This window comes from Microcebus murinus, chromosome 11, assembly GCF_040939455.1.
Source record: "Microcebus murinus isolate Inina chromosome 11, M.murinus_Inina_mat1.0, whole genome shotgun sequence".
Classification (NCBI taxonomy): Eukaryota; Metazoa; Chordata; class Mammalia; order Primates; family Cheirogaleidae; genus Microcebus; species Microcebus murinus.
The window spans coordinates 90,147,532-90,167,331 of record NC_134114.1 but is presented as its reverse complement, the minus strand read 5'-3'; the positions used below and the strand labels follow the sequence as shown (position 1 = coordinate 90,167,331).

General features: G+C 35.0%; 1 protein-coding gene across 1 annotated transcript in view; it reads left to right on the top strand.

The window, feature by feature from the left end:
* DTWD2 (DTW motif tRNA-uridine aminocarboxypropyltransferase 2) overlaps window positions 1-19,800 on the top strand; it is a 92,213-nt gene that overhangs the window by 28,634 nt on the left and 43,779 nt on the right. The window contains exon 4 of the mRNA XM_012766106.3: window positions 6,101-6,293. Coding sequence (XP_012621560.2) covers window positions 6,101-6,293 — 193 coding nt within the window. The remainder of the gene's footprint in view (window positions 1-6,100; window positions 6,294-19,800) is intronic.

The window sequence follows — 19,800 nt, the reverse complement described above, 5'->3', positions numbered from 1 at the left end:
CTGGATGTGATTTGCCAGTATTTTGTTGAGGAAAAATTTTGATTTCTTGTCTTATTAGGGATTTGGGTTTGGTGATTTTCCTTTTTTATAATGCTCTTGTAAGGTTTTTGTGTCAGGTTTATGGTGGCCTTATAAAATGATTTGGTCATTTTCCATTCATTATCTGTTTCATAAAGAATTTATGTATGATTTTATTATTTTCTTGAATTTTGATAGAATTTACTAGTAAATCTGATTCTTGAGTTTTTATTCGTGGAAAGGTTCTTAAAAACATAATTTGTTTATTAAACATAAGGAAATTCAGATTTTTCTTTTTGTGTCAGTTTTGGCAGTTTGTACCTTTCAAAGAAATGGTACAAGTCATCTAAATGGGTAAATTTATTGACATAACATTGTTTGTAGTATTTCCTTTTTCTTTTTTTGAGACAGCATCTCTGTTACCCGGGCTAGAGTGCCATGGTGTCAGCCTAGCTCACAGCAACCTCAAACTCCTGGGCTCAAGCAATCCTGCCTCAGCGTCCTGAGTAGCTGGGACTACAGGCATATGCCACCATGCCCGGCTCATTTTTTCTATATATTTTTAGTTGGCCAATTAATTTCTTTCTATTTTTAGTAGAGACGGGGTCTCACTCCTGCTCAGGGTGGTTTCGAACTCCTGATCTTGTGCAATCCTCACTCCTCGGCCTCCCAGAGTGCTAGGATTACAGGCATGAGCCACTTTGTCCAGCCTGTAGTATTTCTTTATTAGTCTTTTCATGTCTGCAGAATTTATAGTGATAGCCTCTTTTTCATTTCTGATTTAGGTAATTTGTGTGTTCTTTCTTTTTTCTTAGTCTGTCTCATTCAATCTTTTTAAAGAACCAACATTTGGTTGTGCTATTTTACCCTATTCTTTGGTTTTCTATTTAATTGATTTCTACTCTTAATGTTTGTTTCTTTTTTCTGCTTGCTTTGGACTTAATTTCCTCCTTTTCATAATTTTTAGTAGAAGATTAGATAACTGATTTTAAACCTTTCTTCTTTGTTCATGTAAACATTTAAATTCTCTTAACCATTGCTTTAGCTACATCTCACCAATTTTAAGTTGTGTTTTTGTTTTGTTAAGTTCAAAATATTTTTAAATTACTCTTGTGATTTCTTCTTTGAAACATGGATTGTTTAGGAGTGTGTTGCCTAATTTCTAAATAATTGGGGAAGTTTTAGATGTATTATGATTATAATTATTTTGGTTTCTGCTGTATTTGTACTCTGTGATTTTAGGTTTAAAAATTTTATTGATATTTGTTTTATGTCCCAGTGTATAGTCTGTTTTTTGGTGAATATATGCACAAGAAAAAACTGCATTCTTCATTGTTAGATGTAGCATTAATAAGCAAATTATCAATTAGGTCAAATTATCAGTAAGGTTGATAGTGTTGTTCAAATTTATTATGTTATGACTGATTTTAAGTGTACTTTTTCTCTCAACAAGAAAATTGTGTTCAAAATCTCCAGCCATGATTATGGATTTGTCTGTTTTTATATTTTGTTCATTCTGTTTTTGTTACATATTTTAAAAATCTTTAATTAGGTGAATATGTATTTAGTATTGTTATGTTTTCTTCATGAATTGGCCCTTTTATCATTATTAATTGTTTTTCTTTATCTCTGGTAATACTCCTTGTCTTGAAACCTACTAGGTATGATGCTAGTGTTTATATGATATGGATCTTGGTTTTTTAAATCCAATGTGACAATCTGTTGTTTAATTGAAGAATTTATTCCATTTCCATTTAGTGTAATTATTGAATTATTTTCTTTGAAGTTACTGGTCTTGGTATTTTCTGTTAGTGCTATCAGCTCTTTGACTTTTGTTCCTCTTTTATGTAGTTCTTTTGGGTTATTCAGACTTCTTTTGCATTCTATTCTATCTCTTTGTTGGCTTTTTAGGTGTGTCTTTTGTGGTTAGTCCATAGATTATACTTGTACTCTTTTTTTTTTTTTTCTTGAGACAGAGTCTTGCTCTGTTGCCTGGGCTAGAGAGCCATGGCTTCAGCCTAGCTCACAGTGACCTTGAACTCCTAGGCTCAAGTGATTCCCCTGTCTCAGCCTCTTGAGTAGCTGGGACTACAGGCGTGTGCCACCATGCCCAGCTAAATTTTTTCTGTTTTTTTAGTAGAGAGGGGGGTCCATCTCGCTCTTGCTCAGGCTGGTCTCAAACTCCTTACCTCAAGTGATCCTAGCCTACTAGAGTTACAGGTGTGAGCCACTGCGCCTGGCCTATACTATGCACTCTAAATTTATCACAGTCTACCTTGTATTAATGTTATATACTTATAAAGATATATTTCCATGCAACCCCCTTCCATTTTTTTTTGCTATTGTTTTTATATATTTTATTTCTAGATAATAGGGGAAACTGGCCAAAATGTATATAGAAACTCTCTGTACTATCCTTGCAATAATTCTGTAAATCCAAATCAGTTAGTTAGATCTATTTTGCTTTTTTAAACCAGTCTTCCCTATTTTCTCACATATTGGTACTATATGTATTTTATTAGATTTATACGTAGATATTTCATTTTTGGAATTCTATTGTAAATGATATTTAAAAAAAAAATTAAAATACTAGTTGTTCATTGCTAGTATTAGTTGTTCAATGCTAAGACTGCCATAACAAAATACCACAGACTGGGTAGCCAAAGAGAAATTTATTTTTCCACAGTTCTGGAGTTTAGAGTACAAGATCAAAATGTTAGCAGGTTCAGTTTCTCCTGAGGACTTTCCCTTGGCTTGCAGGTGGCTGCCCTCTCACTGCCTCTTCACTTGGTTGTCCCTCTGAGCAGATGTGCCCCTGGTGTCTCTTTTGTATGTCCAAATTTCCTGTTCTTATGATTATACCAGTCAGATTAGAGCCCACCCTAAGGGCTTCATATTAACTTAATTGCTTCCTTAAAGGTGATTTATCTATCTCCAAATATGGTCATATTCTGAGATACAAAGGGTTAGAATGACAATACGTGAATTTTTTGGGGGGGCAGTTCAGTGTATAACAATCAGCTTTTGGTTTTATTGATTTTTTGTATTATTTTCCTTTTTTGAACTCCATTGTTTTCCATCTTAAGTTTTACTTTTTTTTTTTTTATCCTGCTTGCTTCTCTAGTGTTTTTGTTTGTTTGTTTGTTTGTTTGTTTTAAGGAGGAAGCTTAGGCTATTGATCTTAGGTCTTTCTTCTTTTCTAATATGTGCATTTTAATGCTATTAATGACCTTCTAAGCATTGCTTTTGCTTCATCCCACATATTTTTTTTTCCACCTCCACTCCCCTATCTCTCAAATTTTGACAAGTTATATTTTCATTTTCATTTAGTTCAAAATATTTTTGAATTTCCCTGAGACTTTTTTTTTGACTCATGGTTTATTTAGAAGTGTGTTGTTAAATTTCCAAATCTTTTGGAATTTTCCAACTATCTTTGTGTTATTGAGTTCTATTTTAATTCCATTGTAGTCTGAGAGAGCATACTGTGTATTGTATGATTTCTATTGTTTTAAACTTGTAAAGGTATGTTTTATGGCCCAGAATGTGGTCATCTTGGTGAATGTTGCTTGTGAACTTGGGAGATGGACTATTCTATAAATATCAATTAGGTCAAGTTGACTGATAGTGCTGCTCAGGCTAATATATTCATATTGATTTTTTGCCTGCTTGATCTACCAATTACCGACGAAGTTGTGTTGAAGTCTCTTAACTGTACTATGGATTTGTCTATTTCTCCTTTCATTTCTATCAGTTTTTGCCTCACATTTTGACACTGAGTTGTCAAGTACATACATGTTAAAGATTGTTATGTTTTCTTAGAGAATTGACTCCTTTCTCATTATGTAATGCTCTTTCATCCTGATAATTTTCCTTCTTCCGAAGTCAGCTTTGTCTGTAATTAATATAGCTACTGCAGTATCTTTTCATTAGTGTTATTGTATACCTTCCTCTTTCCCTTTTCTTTTTTTTGAAACAGGTTTATTGAGATATAATCCACACAGCATTTCATTTACAAATTTAAAATGACAAGTTAAGTGATTTTTAGTATATGCAAAGATATTTGCAATCATCACCAATTTTACGACATTTCATCACCTCAGGAAGAAACCCTGTATCTTTAGCTATCACCCATCCCTTATGTCCTCTCTCATCTCCATCTCCCTGCCCTTTCCCAGCCCTAAGCAAACATTAGTCTACTTTCTGTCTCTATAGATTTGCTTATTTGATATTTCTTATATATAGAATAATTTCATATATGTAGAATACTGTATGTGGACTTTTGTGATTGGCTTCTTTCAGATAGCATAATATTTTCAAGGTTCATGAATGTTGTAATATGTATTAGTACTTGATTTCTTTTTATGGCCAAATAATAGGTGAGAAAAACGCTCTGGGAAAGTAGTTTGCCTTGAGGGAAGGCCTTTGTTATAGAGAACACTGATTACTTTTTACCTTTCCCTACCTTAAAGCACAATGGGATTTTTCTCAGACCTTCATTATGAGAATTTAATGGACCTCTTGGATTAAAACCCAGGAAAGTATTGGCCCTCCCTGCCAAGACTGGGCCCCCAGGAGTTTTAACTTTCAAGCTAGTCCACCCTCAGCCTTCAGTAATTTGTCAATGACTGTTGAAATGTTCCTACCAGTTACTAGCGGTTATGAGTGGTTTCTGCTCCCCAGTGAACTGCTTTGGCTTTGATTCTCTTTTTTTGCCTTCTCTCTCTAATTTTTGGAGTGTTTGCCCTGGGGCCTTAGTTCTTTGATGGATTGAAGAAAAGTTGTTGGTTTTCAGTTTGTTATCATTTTTCTTGCTAGGATGAGCTTGATGACTTACAAGCTCTTTGTGTATTTGAACTGAAATTGGAAGCCTAAATTATCACATTGTCTTTAATTAACTTTTACTTATCTCCTTACCCTTCAAGAGAAGTTTTTTGTTTTTTGCTTGTGAGCAGAGACTATCTCATTAATTGTTACATCTCCAGTGCCAAAATGTTTTAACATGTATTTTTGAATGAATATTGACTTAGTTAACCTTGTAACTGAACTGGATGGTGTAGGGGCCAAGGGGAAACTTCCCCGTTGCCCTCTGAAGGTTTGCTAGGCAGATTAATAGGACAAAAGGTATACAAATTTATTAGCATGCATGAGAGTCTTACAAAATATAAGAACTCAAAGCAATGGCTGGATAATTGACTTTTTTATACCACCTTGAGTTTACAGAAAGAATGGGACTTAGAGTGTGGTAAGTAGGCTGTGGTGCCAAAATAGATACGGGAGGGGGTGAAGAGGAGGCCTGGCTAGCAAAGGTGCTCTTGTTATGTAGATGAAATCTCTTAGCAGCCCTCAGAGGGAATAGATGGTTAACGTTTCTTTCAAAACTTTATAGTGTCAGACTCTCAATTAATCTTTCCTAGATCTGGACAAGGCAAGGCGCTCAGAGAAAGCCTGGTGGTATCAGTGCAGATTTTCTCTACAGATACAAGTCTTCCCCACAAAAGATAGTTTTGCAGGGCTACTTCTGTTTGCATGCCCTCTGAACAGCCATCTCAAAGATGGCATATGTCGAAGAAGCATATTTTGGGGAAAAATATTTTAATTTTTTTCCAGTAGATACTATAAGGTGAATTTAAGAATCTGGTTTGCCAATAACCTATGTAACATAACTCTCCTTATGGTTCTGTTGCTACAGGGATTGTCCTGGGATTGTTTGTGGTAGGATTGTTTGTGCCAGTTGTTTTCTATGATAAAGTAGATCAAATTTCAGATAAAGTAATAGTGAGAAAGGAAGACTTCTTTGGGAGGTTTAAGTTATATCACTGACAGTTGGATAGAAAAGCTTTAATGGAGAAGAACCATAGAGATTGGGAAGCCTAGAGGAGAGTGGCAAAATTGTGGCTAATGAATAAGTAAAGAGTACATACAATTTTGAATGTTTTAATTTGTACTTTATGAACTAATTAATACTTCTATTTGATTGGACAAATGCCTAGATATAGGGGAACTTTAGGAAATTCAATAAGCATAATACAATGTTTTTTTCTTCACAAGCTAATAAAGATATATTTTGAAAAAATTTTTTTAGAGATCCTGAACTTTCAACTGTTTGCCGGAAGTCTGGTACATTAATATTATATCCAGGAGCTGATGCTGCTAATTTGGAAGAATTTGTATTAGATTCTCCTGTTTACCCTTCCACAATCATCATCATTGATGGTACATGGAGCCAGGCTAAGGACATTTTCTATAAGAATTCCTTATTCCGACTTCCCAAACAGGTAAACTAGCATTTAAACAGAAAATAAATGCAAATGTCTAATTATGTATATTGTATATGTTTTCTGCGAAAGAATGTACATATATTTTTTATATATAATTTGATGGTGTTTGTATGTGTGAATGTTATGTAAATACATATGTATATGCTTGTGTGTATGTGAATATATATATAGAAAATTTCAAATTTGTCATCCTGTCTCAATTCCTACTGTCAAACTTCACTGTAGTTTATGCATTTGTCTATATTAAGACTCTCTCAGATACTTAATCTGAGAAGTTTAATGTGTTTTGTGAAGTATTATTATATTTAAATACTTTTATGTGGTTACTAAATTACTGTACCTAGTTCTTATTAAGAATAACCAAATTTTCATGAAATACTTTTTGTCATTCATTATTATAGTTATATGGTTTATTCTTCAATTTTATGATGTAATTAATTATGAAGATATATTTCCTAATATTGAACCATATTAGGTTTTCCTAAAATGCACTCTAGTGAGTAGACTATCAAAATTTTTTTATATATTGCTGAAAGTTATATTTGATTTAATAGCATTGAATTATATATTTTTATACTTTTATCAGGTTTGGGTATTAAGGTAATGTTAACTTCGCAAAATAAATTGGAGAGATTTTAATATTTTTCTATTGCCTGGATTATATTGGAATTCCTTGCTCCAAAAGATTGGATGGAACTCATTGATGAAACTACTTGGTCATGATCCCTTTAAAAATGGTAGCTTTTATTTAAATTCTTTCAAATTTTCTATGGAAATTATTCATGTTTTCTTCTTCTCTTTAGGTCAGTCTTTAATAACTTATTTTTCTAGGGAATTATCTCTTTCCTCTAAGTTAAGAGATTGGTTGCTGTATACTTACATATATTCTTAAGTAATTATTGTAATTTCTCCTAATGTGTTCTTTCTCATTTCTAATCATATGCACAGTTATAGAGACACACAAAACATTTTTTTCATACATAGATTCAAAAGAGGTTTCTCATATTTTTCTTAAAGGTTATTATTATTATTATTTGAGACAGAATCTCACTGTCATGCCCAGGCTAGAGTGGTACAGTGGTGTCATCATAACTCACTGCAGCCTCGAAGTCCTGGCTCAAGTGATCCTACTGCCTCAACCTCCTGAGTAGCAGGGATTATAGGTGTGCACCATGACACCTAGCTAATTTTTCTGTTTTTAGTAGAGATAGGGCCTTGCTCTTGCTCAGGCTGGTCTGGAACTCCTGAGTTCAAGTAATCCTCCTGCCCTGGCCACCCAGAGTGCTAGCATTATAGGCGTGAGCCACTGCTCCCAGCCACTAAAAGAAGCTTCTCTATTGAACTCTTAAAAATATTAATATAAGCTTTCAGATTGTTTGTAATGGCTATGATACTTTATTTTTCATTTATTTCGTTAAGTTTAGGTTTTTTTCTGGATCATTTTCTTCTTCTACTTTTTTCAGCTTATTTTCTTTTGTTCGTTTTCTGATTTTATAAGATTTATATTAAGAATACTGCTATGGCCTGAATTTTGTTCCCTTCTCTCCCTTTCATATATTGGAGCCCTAGCTTCCAATGTGGTGCTATTTGGAGGTGGGACCTTTGGGAGGTAATTAGATGATGAGGGTGGAGCTCTCATGATGGGATTAATACCTTTACCAGAAGAGATTTCTTTCTCTCTCTGCCTTGGGAGGACACAGCAAGAAGACTTCTTTCTGAAAGCCAGGAAGAGAGTTCTCACCAGGACCCTGAACTGCTGATACCCCGATCTCAGACTTCCCAGGTCTAGAACTGTGAGAAATATATGTCTGTTGTTTAAGCCACCTAGTTTATGACATTTTGTTATAACAGCCCAAGCTAAGACAAACACTGTGCTTTTTTATTAAGGATTATGGAGTTCCCTCTTGAATACTAAAGAGAAGGATGGCTGCAGCATTCCTTCTTAATATAACTTTCATTTGTTGACTTAAAATTAATAAATCTATAAATTTGGAAAGGAGAACTTTATTTCTTATGATGGGTTACAACGTGCAAACTGGGAAGTGGAGCCTTCAGCTGAAGCTGAAAGCAGGCACTTCGAGGGAGGAAGGGGGAGACAGGAGTTTTATGCAAATGGTTGGCTAACCATATATATTTAACAGGTTATAGGAGGCTATGACTATTCATGAAAGGGGGTCACATAAATGTGTGGCAAGCAAACAAACATGTTATATACATCCCATGTTCACTTTGAGGTAGAGACTTAACATTAAAAGATGGTAAAATTAGAGTCTATATGTCAAAAGATGACTCACGCCTGTAATCCCAGCACTCTGAGAGGCCGAGGCAGGAGGATTGCTCGAGGTCAGGAGTTCAAGACCAGCCTGAGCAAGAGTGAGAACCCATCTCTACTAAAATAGACAGAAATTAGCTGGACAACTAAAAATATATGTCAAAAGATGAAACTTAGGACAGAAAGGTGCTTTGTGTGTAGCTTCTGTAAACCAGCCAGAACAAGTCTGTGGTCAGTGATCATTTATTAGGAGGGAATGTGTTGTGAAATTGGTCAGCTGTCGAGTCAAAACCAGGAAAAGGGTGGGGAGTCTGGCTGCAGTGTCAGGCAGTTAGTTGAAGTTGAAGTCAGTGGAGGAATCTTTGGTTCTTTGTTTTCCAGGGCTGGTTTTTCTTCAACTCATAGGAGAAAAGTCTGGTAATGGTTAGTGAGAAAGGAGGTATACTGAGGTGTGACTGACCTCCTATCCTGTCATGGCTGGGACACTTAGTTTTTAAAGTATTTCTGGGGTTTCCTTGTTCAAGAGGGTTCAGTTTAGTCTGTCAAGAGCTTGGGGTTTTATTTTTATTCCATACATTGTATTCCATCATTTTGGGTTGGGGTGTTCTTATAATGATGGCATTAATACAATTTGTTTTGATTTCTTTCTATCCATGGATTATCAGTGAGTTCTTAATTCTCATTTTGGTTACTGTTTTGTTTATTTCTGATTTTGTGGGATTGTGATGAAAACATTGGCTGCAATATTTTGAATAAGCTTATGATTTCAGAGTGGATAAGTTCACGGTAGATTTTTGTTCCTGTTCTATGAATATAAAAAAATGTACATTCTTTATTTAGGGATGCATGCATTTATGTATGTATGTATGTATGAAAGAAAAAATGAATAAACGATAGGGTCTTGCTCTGTTGCCCCACTGGAGTGCAGTGGCGCCATCATAGCTCACTCCAATCTCAAACTCTTAGGCTCCAGAGATTCTTCTGCCTCAGCCTCCCGAGTAGCTGGTACTACATGCACATACTACCGTGCCCAGCTGATTTTCTATTTTTTGTAGAGTTGGGGTCTTGCTCTTACTCTTGCTCATGTTGGTCTTGAACTCCTGACCTCAAATGATCTTCTCTTCTTGGCCTCCCAGAGAGTTAGGATCATAGGCGTGAGCTACCATGCTTGGCCCACATGATTGTTTTTAAGTTTGTAATTGCATATTTCTTCATACATTTATTTTTGGTGTACTAGGGCTATTTGCTACTGAAAAAGTTTATGAAAACCTTCAGCCCTTATGTATTTTTAATGATGTTATCCTTGCATTCCCAGTAGTTTTTGTGTTATGGATTTATGTGCTTTGTTGTTAGGAACATGCAAGCCATGCACTTAGTGAAGAATAAAAATGGAACTCTGACTTTTGAGCTTTTAATCTCAAATTCTTTCTAGTTTTCATTTCCTGTAACCATAACGCAGACATGGTTTTTAGATGAGGCTCAAATATATGAAACAATTCTGAAAAATAGCTAATGCATTGAGCACTTTGAATGAGCTAGTCCCAATTTCAGGAGCTTTCCATGTATTAGCTCATTTAATCTTTCTCCAAATCTCATGAGGTAATAAGTATTGTTATCTTAGATAACAGGTGAGGAAACCAAGGCACAGAGATGTTAAATGACTTGTTTTAGATCATGTAACTATTTCACAACAAAGCTGCAATTTGAACCCGTCATTTTTTTTTTTTTTTTTTTTTTTTTTTGAGACTGAGTATCACTCTTTTGCCCAGGCTAGATTGCCGTGGCATCAGCCCAGCTCACAGCAACCTCAAACTCCTGGGCTCAAGCGATCCTTCCTGCCTCAGCCTCCCAAGTAGCTGGGACTACAGGCATGTGCCTCACCATGTCTGGCTAATTTTTTCTGTATATTTTTAGTTGTTCAGCTGATTTCTTTCTATTTTTTTTTTTTTTGTTTGTTTTGTTTTTAGTATAGATGAGGTCTCGCTCTTGCTCAAGCTGGTCTCATACTCCTGAGCTCAAACCATCTTCCCACCCCAGCCTCCCAGAGTGCTAGGATTATAGGCAGGATTACAGGCGTGAGCCACCGTGCCCGGCCCTGAACCCATCGTGTTTAGAGATAAAGCATGTAGTCTTAAACACAATGGTATAGTGCTTCTAAATGGAAAACTTTAGTTGAGGATATTTACATAAAATTTAGCTTCTTTAGATTTCTCTAACTTTTTTTTTGAATTTCAAAATATTGAGGGAGTACAAATGTTTTTTGTTACACTGATAACTTGTATAATACCTAAGTCAGTTTTTGGTGTGCCTTCACCAGAATAGTGTTCATTGTAACCCGAAGGTAAGTTTTTATCCCTCATGTCCCCACCCTCCCTGCTTCTTGGTTTCCAGTGTCCTTTGTATCTCTTTGTGCCCTTGTGTACCCACACTCGTTTAGCTCCCATGTATTTGCGAGGACATAGGGTGTTTATTTTTCCATTCCTGAGATACTTCACTTAGGATAATGGTCTCCAGTTCCATCCAAGTTACTGTGAATGACATTATTTCATTCCTTTTTATTGCTGAGTAGTACTCCATGGTATATATATTAATATATATATATATATATATATATATATATACCACATTTTCTTTTTCCCCTCGTGAATTGATGGGCACTTAGGTTGATTCCATATCTTTGCAGTTGTTAATTGTGCTGCAATAAATGTTTGAGTGCAGGTGTTTTTTTGTAAAGTGACATTTTTTCCTTTGGGTAGATACCCAGCAGTGGGATTGCTGGATTGCATGGTAGTTTTACATTTATTTCTTTGAGGCATCTCCATACTGTTTTCCATATAGGTTATATTAATTTGCAGTCCTATCAGCAGTGTATAAGCATTCCTTTCTCTTTGCATCCATGCCACCATCTATTGTTTTTTGACTATTTAATAATGGCCATTCTAATAGGGGTAAGATGGTATTTCATTGTAATTTAATTTGCATTTCCTTGATGATTAGTGATGTTGAGCATTTTTTCATGTGTTTGTTGGCCATCTAAAGATCCCACCAAAAGACTCCTAGAATTGATAAGTAAATTCAGCAAAGTTTCAGGTTACAATATTAAGATATACAAATCAGTAACATTTCTATATACTAATACTAGTCAAGCTGAGAGTAAAATCAGAGACTTAATACCATTTATAATAGCTACAAAGAAAATAAAATACATAAGAATGTACTTAACCAAGGAGGTGAAAGATCTCTACAAGGAGAACTACAAGACACCGATGAAATTGTAGATGACACAAATAAATGACCCAAATAAATAGAAAAATATCCTTTGCTCATGGATTGGCAGAATCAACATCATTTAAATATCCATACTGACCTAAGTGATTTACAGATTCAGTGCAATCCCCATCAAACTACCAATGTCATATTTTACAGACCTATTTAATAGAAAAAATAATCCTAAGCTTCATTTGGAACCAAAAAAGAGCCCAAATAGCTAAAGCAATCTTAAGCAAAAACAACGAATCTGTACATCACATTACCTGACTTCAAATTATGCTACAAGGCTATAGTAACCAAAACAGCATGCGACTGGTACACACATAGATCAATGGAACAGAATAGGGAACCTGGAAATAAAACCATATAACTATGACCAGCTGATCTTTGACAAAGCAGACAACAACATATACTGGGAAAAGGAAGCCTTATTTGATACATGCTGCTTTGCCCACACTGGAGTGCAGTGGTGTGATAATAGTTCACTATAACCTCAAACTCCCAGGCTCAAGCAATCCTCCTGCCTCAGCCTCCTGAATAGCTGGGAGTACAGGCACATGCCTCCACACCTGGATACCTTTTAAATTTTTTGTAGAGACAGCTCTTGCTATGTTGCCCAGGCTGGTCTCGAACTCCTGGCCTCAAGTGATTCTCCTTCCTTGGCCTCTCAAAGCACTGGGAACATGAGGAATTATATAAATTAAATAATTTTCCCAGTCCTAGTATGCCATACATTTTTATCACCTTTTCTTTTTTTTTTAATCTGAAAGCAAATACAGGTGGATATTTATTTAACCCTGAGATGGGTAATGCTTTATAACCATAGGATAAATGCAAAATAATTAAAGGAAACATCAGATAGATTTGATTATATTATGTAAAATATCACTTAAACTCAGGTGAAAAGGCAAATGGCTTTCTAGAGAACTATAAAATCAGATAAAGGCTTCTTAAGCTTAAGAGTTCTTAGAAATGAATCTCAGTAAAAAATAGGCCAAATATATGAGAACAAAGTTCAAATAATAGAAAATAAATGTACTTATACAAATCATCATTTACTGTAATAATCATATGACAAGATCCTAACTTGTAAACTTTTATGAAATAACTTCAAATTTATAGAAAAGTTTCAGTAATAATACCAAGTACCCCTGAATACCCTTACCTTGATTCCTCAGGTATTAACATTATGTAATATTTGCCTTATTTTCTTTTTCTCTCTCTACATATGCATTTGTGTGTAATTATGTTTTCCTGAACCATTTGAGAGTAAGGAATAGATTTACTTTTAGAAATAGAAATTTTGTTAGCTCTAGACCATCAAGATTGTTTTTTCCTAAATAGTTTTAGGAAACAAAAAAGTAATAATTAAAAACCTCACCCAATTTACAAAAACATGTTATATATCTATATATCTTGGGATGGTTTCATCTTAATATGCTTGGGAAATATGGATCCTCCTAGAAATAATATATATGGCATATGAGAGTCTCTTATATCCAGCCCAAATATATGAGTACGGCTTGGCCACACAAAATGTTTCTGGAAGTTGTTGCAAAAAAACAACAAAATTTGTACATTTACTCTTTCTTAAAAGAATTATATATATATATAAACAGGTAAGTAGATAAATTAAGTTGAAAATGGCATTGATTTTTTTAAAAGCAGGTGTTGATTTTTAAAGTAACTATATATATATTTTTAGATATCTATAAAATTGTAAAATGATAGTGATAATTGTAGTGATTTTATAATGAGTTCTGAATGACCTTATGTAACACTAGAAGAGTTTATTCATTTTTAAATATATTTTTCGCTTCTTAAAAAATTGCCTCTTCTTGTGTGATGATTTTTAGTGTATGACAATATTCAGTTAATCAGTAACCCTGTTCCTCAGCTTTTGTGGATGAAAATAAACTTATTTTATTACATAATAGATTTTCCTAGGGTCCCTGCTTTAACAGATAAATACAAATAAGTTAAAAGTAATGTGCTTCTTTCATGGGTAACAGAAATTCAACTCAACCTAACTCAAAAAACAAGGAATTATATAGGTCATGTAACTGTGAATCCCGGATGACCTTATCATGGAGGTTGGGGTGGAAAGTATAATACCATTATTGACAGCAGGACTGCATGAGTTAAGAAGTTCCTCAGAGGACGTGCTGCTGTTTTCAAAAGGATGATCTAAAAGTATGACTAGGCAAAGTCTCTCCCTAGATGATACAATCTAGTACACATCAATTGTTTATTTGTGTGTGTGTGTATGTGTGTGTGTGTGTGTGTGTGTATATATATATGTATTTGCCTTATACATTTATTGGTTTATTCATGCTTAGTGTTCTATGGAAGTATTTTAATAATTTACTCTTATATTCTTATTCACAAATTAGAAAGTAAAAATGTAAAAAGAAAATTTAAATGTGTTTTAGTCTAAGTTTTTCCCACTATAAATAATGCTGTTTAAATTAATTCAGTTGTATTTCTAAATGTAATGTTAAATTTTTTTCTTACCACACCCTCAATATGCATATACCCATACACCTTTTTTTTGTCTTAGTTATTGCTCTTAGTTTAGTTGATCCATTCAGTTTCTGTAATAGTATAAACATTTTGTTGCACAAATGAGACGAAAATGGCAGAAAAGAAACAAAAATCAGAATTAAAGTCCAGAGTTCTTTGTAGAAGAAATATAGTTTTTTTTCCCCTCCTAATAAGCAAGTAACCATATATGGACTTCATACTTGCATAATTGAGGAATGAGAGAATTGTAGTGCAAATGCATTAACTTGGCCTCCTTTTAACCTGGAATTCTAATATATCCAGACCATTTGGCAGTGACTGTCTTCCTTCAGGAGAATTTTTCATGAGAGACCCTTGACATTTGTAGGAATAAATCCAAGGTGAATATGGAAATGTTTGTAGAGGCCCCTGGCTTTCTTCATAAACATATTTCCATGATGTATTTGTGTATCTTTTCTCTGCTGCCTTTAAAACATAATACTAAAGTTTCATTTCTTACTTGATAAGCAGAGTACTGTTGGGAGCACTCATTGGCTCAGATATTTTTATGAAAACTTTTTCTTGTGTCCACATAGAGCTATTATGGACAGATTTATGTTATATATCTGATCTATTACCAAATTCATCATTATCATTATTTTATCTAAAACTTCAATTGTCTTTATCATCAACATTGGGAGTTGGTTTACTTTTTAACACAATCTCATGGAGATGTAGATTCTATTTAGCCTATTAATGTTTGTTAAGTGATTTCTGTATTGTACCTTTCAATAAATATGCTTTAAATTGATACCATAGCAAAATAATTATTTTATGCCATGAAACATCTCTGTCCTTGGGGTATAGCCAGAAGAGTTTAGTGTTAAATCCAGAATGTCAAAGATCGACACATCAGTGATTTGATTTTATGATCTTTGCATTCATAATTTTGGTGGCAGAATATATCCACACCTGAGTCTGGCTCATGTGTTGAGAGTTGTGTGCTCCTCACAGGCTATGAGGCTGATCTCTGAGGCTGTAGATAGTATTTATATATTATGTATTATGTACTTGAGTTAACTTTGGAGAACATTTGCTTCTGTGATTCTGGGTGATAGAACAGAATCTGATAGGAATTATGGATGATCTTGCTGTCTGTAAAAGGATAATTTAAAAAGGGTTATCAGAGATCTTGCCATGGAATTACCTGCCTCCCTACTTCCATCCATTTTTTATTGAGTTCTTAACTGTGAACTCCTCTTACTGGGAGAAATTCTCAAATCCCTTGGCAAGTAATAATACAGTTTTTGAACTGGAAGTAATCTCAAAAATTAACTAATAATTAATCCTCAGCATTTCAAAAATGAGGAAGCAACAGGCCATCAATAAATGACCTTCCTAATGCTGCAACCAGTTAAGGGGAGAACTAGGAGTAGAATCTGGGTCTCCTGCACTTTAATCCAGTATATCATATGATCCCTAAAATATTTTAATTTTAAAAAGTGTTGATTGAACTTTATTTTAAAATTAACCTAGACTTGTAATTTTATGTTACAAATCATTTAGTCTAATTTAGTGCCTTAAGTGTAAGGCATTATATTTATAATAAATCTGGTAGAGATACACAGTAGCAGAGTGTGAAAGGATGTGCTCTGCCTTCTCAAACTGTGGTCCATGGAGCAGCAATATTGGCATCACTTGGGAACTTGGAAATGTAGTTTCTCAAGTCCTACATTAGAACTGCTCAGAATCTTCATTTTAACAAGACCCCCAGTGAGGCTTTGAAGGAGGAGAGAGAAACTGATGATCCCTGATATGTGTGGTAACATAGGGCCTATTAACTGTATAGATATACCTAATGGTTGAACAGCTAATACCTAGCTGCATAGATGTGCATATCCAGACCTCCAGGTAAATAAATACTGTGTGCAGTTTGGATCTTTGTTTTATTATCAATGCGTGAAGGTTCTTTTAAATTTAGTTTATATTTTTAGTAGTGATTCATGTCTGGCACTAAATGTTCCACTTCTACTAAAGTGTTTAAATACATAGGGCTTTTAAAAAAGATCATTTTTTTTCTTTTTACTTGACATTTGCTGAATTGGTTACTTTTATTATTGTTATTTTGTTTGAAAATTCAACCCTTAACTGTGGATTAGAAAACCAGTGTATATGTTTCTCTTTGCTCTTGATGAAAATGTAGGTCACAGGAACTTCCTAGAGTTTGGATGCTGAAAACTTGGTGTTATAAATGGTTTACATTTCCACAAAAGGACCTTTCATTCCAGGGCAGAAAAGACTCATTTTGTATTGTGGTATCATCTGAAGCATGAAAAAAAAATCAGCCATTTTAAAGAAAAGAAAGATTGGATGCTTTTAATTTGTTGGAAAATTACTTTTTATTTAATACTGTGTTAAATGTTGTTTTTTGCTCTAATTACTTCTGAAAATGTGAAAATACATATCTAGAATAACCATAACATATGAATACTTTTTTCTCCATTTGTGAATACTTAGAGGTGAATTCTGCATTTTTTATTTTTTTAAAAACATTAGCTTTCCTGAGGTATAATGTCATATAATAAATTCTACATTTAAATATACAGTTTGATGAATTTTGACAAATGTATACAACTGTAACCACCATTATAATCAAGATACAGAGAACATTTCTATCATCTTGAAAAGTGCCTTTATATAAAGCCTGTAGTTTTTTTCTGCAAAGGATCATATATATCAAGTACAGTATTTATATATATTAGCACTGAGAAATGTAATTGACAGAGCATTATATTTATTCTTTCTATATAAAGAGACAAAAACCAAGATCACATTGAATTAACTTGAAACAGTTATTTCATTCATATTTATATTTAATACATGATTGGCTTAACTTACATTTTTAATGCTGTTTTGCTTTTTTACCTTCTTATAAAATGAAAAAAAAAATTATACTACCAGCCTAACCAGCAGTTTGTGTTGGTTATATTGTTTTTCTCAAATTTATGGTCATTAAATTATTTTTATGTTATATGGCTTTTCTTGAGAGATTACAACAGTTAACATTTGGTTTTATAATCATATTTACCATAGTTATTTAAATCAATTTATTGCTCCCTAATAGTACTTTTTTCCCTGTAGTTTCCTAGTTTTTACGACTTCTTATGGTTATTTACTTTTCTAGTTAGCTAGACTATATTTTTATTTTTATTTTTTTATTTTATTTTTTATTTTTTTTTGAGACAGAGTCTCACTCTGTTGTCCGGGATAGAGTGCCATGGCGTCAGCCTAGCTCACAGCAACCTCAAACTCCTGGGCTCAAGCAATCCTTCTGCCTCAGCCTCTGAAGTAGCTGGGACTATAGGCATGTGCCACCATGCCTGGCTAATTTTTTCTATATATTTTTAGTTGGCCAATTAATTTCTATTTTTAGTAGAGGCAAGGTCTCACTCATGCTCAGGCTGGTTTTGAACTCCTGACCTTAAGTGATCCTCCCGCCTTGGCCTCCCAGAGTGCTAGGATTACAGGCATGAGCTACCGCGCCTGGCTAAACTATACTTTTAACTTAGACTTCAGGAAGATATATAAACTCGATATACTTCTTGAACAGAGGATTTTTTTTTGTTGTTGTTGTTGTTTGTTTTTTATTTTTTGAGGCAGTGTCTTCTTCTGTCACCTGGGGTAGAGTGCTGTGGCATCATCATAACTCACAGCAACCTTGAACTCCTGGGCTCATGAGATCCTCCTGCCTCAGTCTCCTGAGTGTCTGGGACTAGGGCTAAAGGTGCACACCACCACGCCTAGCTAATTTTTCTATTTTTAGTAGAGATGGAGTCTCACTCTTGCTCAGGCTGGTCTCAAACTCCTGAGCTCAAGCAACCTTCCTTCCTTGGCCTCCCAGAGTGCTAGAATTTCAGGCATGAGCCTCCACACCTGCCCTCACTTCTTGAACTCTTACACACTTAAGAATATCTTTGTTCCTGTGACAAGTTAAATGTAACTTGGCTTTGTGTATAGAATCTTAGTTTAATATCCTTTTTACTTCAGAACTCTGTAGACCATACTCAGTATATTAGTCAACGGTCTCCAGAGAGACAGAATTATTTTATGTATGTAGGTGTGTGTGTGTGTGTGTGTGTGTGTGTGTGTGTGTGTGTGTGTGTATGGGAGGATTGATTTTAAGGAATTGTCTCACATGATTGTAGAGGCTTGGTAAGTTTAAAATCTGCAGAGAATGCCAACAGGCTGGAGACCCATAGACGAGTTGCAGATTGAGTCCAAAGGCAGTCTGCTGGCAGAAGTTCCTCTTGCCCAAGGGACTCCTAGCTGGAGTACTTTCACCCTTCCCTAATCAGCCATGTCTCTGGCTCCTATTCTAAGCTGGGAAATATTTGAAGATCCTTTAAGAATTTCTTTCACTTAGTAACTGAACTATGCTTACAAACTCTCGTTATCAGCACCAAGAATCCACTTTCATTTTGGTTCACATTGAATTTCATCTTATTGATAGCTTTATTATATTTAGTTTGTGTTTAGAACTTTTCCTCTTTTTAGTATAGGTCTATTCATTCACTTACTAATCCATACAATTACCCAGTTCATTTGTACTTCCAGCTACATTTCTCTCATTTGTTATTTGGCTCAGCTACTAGCCTAATATGAGATATGGTTTGGCATCAGAAGATTTAGATTTGAATTCTGTTTTCTTCATTCCTAGCTTCTCTCCTCCCCACCTCTCCCCTCCCCTCTTTTCTTTTTTTTGACAGAGTCTCCTTTTGTTGCCCAGGCTAGAGTGAGTGCCCTGGCGTCAGCCTAGCTCACAGCAACCTCAAACTCCTGGGCTCAAGCAATCCTGCTGCCTCAGCCTCCTGAGTAGCTGGGACTACAGGCATGCGCCACCATGCCCAGCTAATTTTTTCTATATATATTAGTTGGCCAGTTAATTTCTTTCTATTTATAGTAGAGACGGGGTCTCGCTCTTGGTCAGGCTGGTTTTGAACTCCTGACCTCGAGCAATCTGCCCGCCTCGGCCTCCCAGAGTGCTAGGATTACAGGCGTGAGCCACCGCGCCCGGCCCCTAGCTTTTCTTAATTCCTAGCTCTTTGACTAGATGACTCACTTAATTTCTCTGAGCCCAAGTCTCCCTAGAAATGCAATGAAGTGGGATTTTATTTTTATACCTATTTGATTATCTAGATTGCTGGCTTCTTTAGATCCAAGCCAGGCATATATGAGGCAAAATGGAAATCCAGAAAACTCCCTTCATGTCATTCCTTGGTCCTGAGCATCCTGAGGCCCCTATCCTGTCTTTCTTCTCTTCACTTTTCAGTCTTTTTTTTTTTTTTTGAGACAGAGTCTCGCTTGTTGACCAGGCTAGAGTGAGTGCCGTGGCGTCAGCCTAGCTCACAGCAACCTCAAACTCCTGGGCTCAAGCAATCCTTCTGCCTCAGCCTCCCGAGT